General features: G+C 48.9%; 1 protein-coding gene across 1 annotated transcript; it reads right to left on the bottom strand.

Annotated features, from left to right (window-relative positions):
• Positions 1–1152: 1152 nt before the first annotated feature.
• Positions 1153–5733, bottom strand: sox4a (SRY-box transcription factor 4a). Its single transcript, XM_075449776.1, has 2 exons — positions 5464–5733; positions 1153–4399 (listed from the first exon to the last, which is right to left on the bottom strand). The coding sequence occupies exon 2, from the start codon at positions 4339–4341 to the stop codon at positions 3229–3231; it is 1113 nt and encodes a 370-aa protein (XP_075305891.1). The 5' UTR covers positions 4342–4399; positions 5464–5733; the 3' UTR covers positions 1153–3228.
• Positions 5734–6130: the final 397 nt, after the last annotated feature.

Genomic DNA, 6130 nt, shown 5'->3' with positions numbered 1-6130 from the left:
CAAGTTCAAACAAGACACAAACAAACTGCAGCAATCAGCCATGAAGGTTAAATGTGTGGCACGCCTCACGCACGTGCCTGAATGTGGGTCAGTGTGTGAACGCGTGAGCGTGGACGAGGTGAGCGACCGCATCTCTTTATTCCTCCACATTAACCTAACTCCGAGGGACCTCTGCTTCCCCGAGCAGGGGACACCTCGCACAGCCTATCCTGCGTGATGTCGCGCTCATTACAGACGCGTGGGGTGGCCGGTGTGTCTCATCTCCAGGATGGTGTGTAATGACCATGCCTTATCTTTCTCATTACCGAGCCTGAGATGTCAGAGGGAAAGCTGGAGACGACCCTGCTCTCCTGACAGAGAAAGAAAGAGAGAGATGGAAATAATTACCAATGTCTCTAGTGGAATAGGGCGTAAATTGATACACACTAAATACTGTACCTTAGGGGTCCCTCCCTGACTCCTTCTCGTCAGATGTACCAGACAAATGAATGCATCCAGAAGGAATTAATTGGATTTGGAAGCAGTCTCCTGCACAATCCACCAGGACAGACAAATACCCCCCTCGTCTCTCTCTTACCCTCACCTCCCTCCCTCCTTTCGTTTGGCACACACGCCTCCTCCTCCTTTATTCCAGTCATGCCTTGCAGAAATATCTGCCCCCCCCCCTCCCCCAAACACCAACCCACCCCACCCTGATGGATCAGTCTGTGTCCCTTATCCCTCAAACACACACACACACAAGCTGCTCCCCAGCGGATTGCAACCTCTCTTGGATACAGTGTTTCCATGGCAGCCATGTTTTCTGCACGTGCACAATCAGACGGAGTTTGAGAGGGAGAAAGAGGCCACTCCTATCGATTCACTGGCTGCCTATTGATTCGCAGTCTGCAGCAGAACACATACCTACAGCAGACACTCCCATGCATCCACACACACATAAACAGAAAGTAAACATCTGGCATCGGATTGGAGATTCATAAAAAGAGCGTGCAGTTGTGAAATGATGTGCTTTGACTTTGTGAGAAAGATTCTCTGATACATATTTCCTGTAACTGTTATCTTACGAGGTGGAGGTGCTTCATTTGGCCAGTTTAAAGTTTCAGATAGTGAAAAACAAAAATAAATAAAAACACTTTGCACTTTTCAGTTCCAGCTGATTTTATTTCCTTCTCGGAAGAAAAGGAAAACAAATTAAAAAAAAAAAAAAAAAAAAAAGACAATCTGTACAGAGGTCTGAGAGGCAGTGATTGACCCAAATATTGGCTGGTTTTTGAGCAAAAGACATCAAAAATGATATTGGCATGATTGGACAAAACATGATCATACACAACATATTGCACAAATGGAAAAAAAAAAATAAAAAAAAAAGAGAGGGACGATAGAAAAACATGTCTCGAAGTTTTTTTTTTTTCCTTAAAAAAAGAAACTCCTGGACCACAATCATCTTCAACATAAGGATGTCCAAAGATGGCTGTCCTAGTGCCTGTCGTTGATCATCGTCATCATCATCATCATACATAAAAACACACAATCTTTGCTTATAGTACAGTCAGTTTACATAAATATCTTCATGTTATTATTCTTTTAAAAATCTTAAACACAACAGCTATAGCTACATATACCTGAATCTGAAATACAAATGCTATTTGCCATGCCATAATATAGGAAAACAATTAGCCTGCTATACTTAGCCAACAGGTACAGAAAGGTTAAATAGTATTTTTGATGCAATTTGCGCAATAACAGATGAAGCACTTCATACATCTCCCTCCCTCCAGGGTCTAGGCAAAGTGGAATGAGTGTGAGATTCCATCCAGTGGTTCAAATAAAACTTATTTTGATGTCAAAAGCAAAGAAAAAGAGAAAGAAAAGAAAAAGAGAAGCACACAGAGGTATTAGCTCTATCCAAACAGAAACTCTCTGGGATCTTTTACTCAGAAACTTTAGCTCTGTGTGTGTAGTGGAAAACACAGCCACCACTCAGACTGGGAGCCTCAGTGGCGCTTTGTTTACTTGGCTGGTGAAACTGGAGTCACTGCGCCATTAAGAAGCATGTGGGTAAATACTGTAAACACTGTGTGAGGTCAGATTGTGCCAAACAAACCCCCCTCTGCAAGTCTAAACACCAAATGTAGATGCAAACAATTGAGGCTGCCCACTCGCCGGAAACGACAACCCCCCCGTCCGATTTTTTCCTATAGATTTTGTACAAAAATACAAGTAGAAAATCATGACACACTCAAGTCTCCTTAAAAGTGAGAGAAGTCAGACATTTTTTTTTTTTAAATAAGATACACTTCTAGCCCTTCCGCGCTGGATACAGACAGGTGTTATGTGCACAAACACAAACGAGACCTGTACGAGAACAATACTTCTATGTATAAAAAAGTTTGGCCGGTATAAATACATCGATATAAAAAAAAAGAAAGAAAGAAAAAAATCATCTGACACAGGAACTACAAAGTTGAAGCACTAGGCAGAAAGAATGCGCATCGGGAAACATTGGTCCTGAATTGTGCACTGAGTGTTACAAAAAGGTTTTGAGTCAGTCTTTAAGTCCTGCCGTTGAGAGAGAAGCTGGTGATCGTGAATTGTGTCCTATATGGTCTCACAAATTGCGTAATTACGCCGCAAATGAACAACTTTTACGCATTTAACGACAACAAAATCCTCCTCATCTTGGAGGGCATGCGTGTTGATGCTAAAAACCACTTTAAGTTCGGAGGGGAAACGAAAGGAGAAGCTACACCCGGATAGCAACTTGGTGGTCGTTGTGTGGCTATCATAAACGAAACCCAACAAGACGAGCTCTCCAGCAAATGTCCCTCTTCCCGACCCGGAATAACATCAAGATTCAAAGTTCAGTCTCAGTCCTCTGCGGTTTTTATTGAACTTTTTTTTTTTTTTTGCTCTCGAGTCTGTCCGTTTCTCTGCTCTTTGCTTACATTCACTCCTCCTCTGTGTCCAAATGCAAACTAAGCATTTCCCCCCAGTCTGCGCGTTCTCGTCAAGCGCACCGAGCGCTGTCCAAGTCTGTGAGCGGCGCGTACCTGCAGGCTTCAACGCGCGCACAGGCCACCTTTTCTTTCCTGTTTTCACTCTCCCTTGTTTAGTGAAAGAATTTCGGAAATATTCTGGTCTAGACACACACGCCTGTCTTGGAGTTGGGGGGTTAGAGGAGTTCAAACGTGGGAGGGGGCGTCACGGTGCCACTCCACCGTGGCTCGTTCAGTAGGTGAACACCAGGTTGGAGATGGTGGACTCCAGCCACTCTCCTGAGATCATCTCGCTGACCTCCGGGGTGCAGTAGTCGGAGAAGTCGAAGTGAGATCCCGCCCCGCACTCCCCGAAGCTCCAGTCCAAGTCCCGGTCCAGCTCTGCGTCGGAGAAGCCCATCCCGCCCAGAGACATGCTCTCAAAGCCGGGGCTCGGGTTAAGTTCGAGCCGCTCATCTTCAAACTCTTCATCCGACGATGTGGAGGATACAGATGAGGAAGAGTGAGAGGCAGACGGTGTTGGGGAGGAAGCACGCGCGTACCGGAGGCGCGCGGTGTGTGATGACTCGCTGGATCCTGGGCTCTGCTCCTCATACAGGCTGAGCGGGTCGCTGGACTCCGCCGAGCTGCTCAGGGTGGGACTCGCCGGGACACCCACGGAGGGGGGCCCGCTCTCCAAGCTGCCCGTCCCGCCGAACAAGTGGGCGCGCCTCGCCTCCCCTGTGCGTTTCTCTGGGATCTGCCTGGCCCCGGACACTGACCTAGATTTGAAGAGCGACTGGTGATCACCGGGAGACGCATAGTCTTGCCCCAGAGCGCTCTTGGCGCTCCCCTGCCTGTGCGTCCTGCTCAGTCCCTTGGACGCGGGGTTCCTCTTCACGGCTTTGGCGCTGCGCTCTCCGCTCTTCTCCCCGCGGTCCGCCGGCTTAGCCGCTCCACTTCCCGACTTGACCTTCTTCCTGGGCCGGTACTTGTAGTCAGGGTAGTCGGCCATGTGCTTGAGCCTGAGCCGCTCCGCCTCGCGGATAAACGGGATCTTGTCTGTGTCTTTGAGCAGCTTCCAGCGCTTCCCCAGCCGCTTGGAGATCTCGGCGTTGTGCATGTCCGGCGACTGCTCCATAATCTTCCTCCTCTCGATCTGTGACCACACCATGAACGCGTTCATGGGTCTCTTGATGTGCCCCGTCGGAGTTTTGCACCACGCCAAGTCGCTCCTCTCCCGGGAGGAGGGGGACTCCGAGATCGGAGAGGCATCCATCTCCAAGTCCATTTCTCCCGTGTCCGTGGAGTCCCCACCGGGAGAGTGCGCGTGGGCGCTCTCAGTCTGGCTCATGTGTTGCACCATCTCTTCCTCCAAGTGTCTGGAAGCGCTCAGCTCAGTGCGGTGCTTTGACAAAGTTCAACTGAGGGGGAAGAAAGGGAAGGAAAATAATGCCTTTTAGGCTTTCGCAGAAAATATTCCTCACTTGTTTTTTTTTTTTTTCAGGCGTCTTGGAAGCAGACTGTTGAATGTAGGTCTGAAAGAATAAAAAAAGTTCATCCAAGTTTCTTCTCAGACTCTTTTCGGCTTTAAAAGACACCTAGTCTCTTAACTTTCACCGGCGCGCTCCTCGGATTCACTCCCGACATGAACTCTCAACTGCCTGTGCGGCTGAAAACTCGCCCTGCAAGGCTGAAAACTCGCCGTCGTGGGCAGCAACAGTCCCTTATGTGAACCTGGCTGTCTGCAGCGCAGCTTGTCTGTGCGGTTGAGGAACCATGTGGTTGAATGGAGCCGCTGCGCTTTCTCATAGTCTCCCTGTTTCCCGTGCGCTCTGTAACGTTACTGTAAACACAACAACGAGAACCTCGCCTTTTTATACCCTCATCGCGAGACATTAAGGCCAATCGGCGTCTGTCTCCATCCTGATTTTTCGCCGAAGCCACACCCCCTCGCCTCCCATTGGCCGATTAAAAAAAAACGGGCAATAATAATAATAATGTGCAATGAGGATCCGTGTGTCTGACCTCATTCCTGTCAGACTCCACTGGAAGAAAGAGGAGCTCTGAGTGTGTGTGTGTGTTCTTTAAAGTAACGCGCTGCAGTGTCCTTGGCCCGGCTGAAGCTTTAAAGGATATACTTATAGCCACATCGGTTTCATGTGGATGTGTGCTGACTAAAATTAGGCGCGTGTGTAATGTGCGGTGGCCGAGGATTGCTGAGAAAACACAAGGAGCAACATGTTGTGTCAGTCTGGCAGCGGTTTGGTGAGCAGGGGTGCAAAACATCCCTGACCCGCAACCTGTTATTTCCAAACCATTACGACACCAGCTGGCATCATGACATCATCAGGCATCCATGGTCGTGTTTACTTGCGCTCTACGTGAGCTCGCGGTGGTGAACCAGACGCACGGAGGCCAGTCATTATTGGAGCTTAAGAAAAGTCGTGTTTCAGTGGCACCCTCACCCCAGCGGCTTCCTGCTCACCTCTCACGGCGGCTGCACAGATTCCTTCCCCTCCTTCACAGCCCCATGATGTTAACATGTCAGTGCCATGTGCGATCACATCGCGGCCTAAGTCGCTAGATGTCAGCTTTGAGCCAAAAGGGAGCGGGCGCGTGCATTAACTTGTGTTCATGTATGTGCTGGCGTGTTACAACGTCTGCGTCCTGCGATGCTCCCGTGCAGGTGATGTCATCATCTTTGCTCCTGCAGGCATGACAGACTGACAGGTGATCGATGAAACAGAAACAAGGAGCAAAGAAACAACAAACAAAAAAAACACCACAAGTGATCGGAAAATCTATTTGACTGCTTCACATCTCTACTCACTCATCACTTCACTTAATGAGCTCCTTCCCCGCTCTGTATCTTTGCCCCAATTACAAGCACGCACCTGCCGCCGGATTAAAGTCTGCCATCACTGTCTATCTCGGGCGCGCGTACGGGTTTGTTTAAACAGGTGTAGAATTTATACCTGTAATCTTATCTGATGTGCGAGAAGCTGCTGCCATGTAGCTCTCCATCACCAGCATCAGATCAGGAGCGCCATCCTCTGTAAGAGAGAGAAAGGGGGGGGGGGGGGGGGGCAAGGGCACTTCCTGAAGGTGTGTGGCACAAGTTAGAGACAACCTGTTGTGGTGGATGTTTTTCA

Source organism: Odontesthes bonariensis, chromosome 18 (genome assembly GCF_027942865.1).
Source record: "Odontesthes bonariensis isolate fOdoBon6 chromosome 18, fOdoBon6.hap1, whole genome shotgun sequence".
Lineage (NCBI taxonomy): Eukaryota > Metazoa > Chordata > Actinopteri > Atheriniformes > Atherinopsidae > Odontesthes > Odontesthes bonariensis.
The sequence above is the reverse complement of the archived record's forward strand: the minus strand, read 5'-3'. Positions and strand labels throughout refer to the sequence as shown.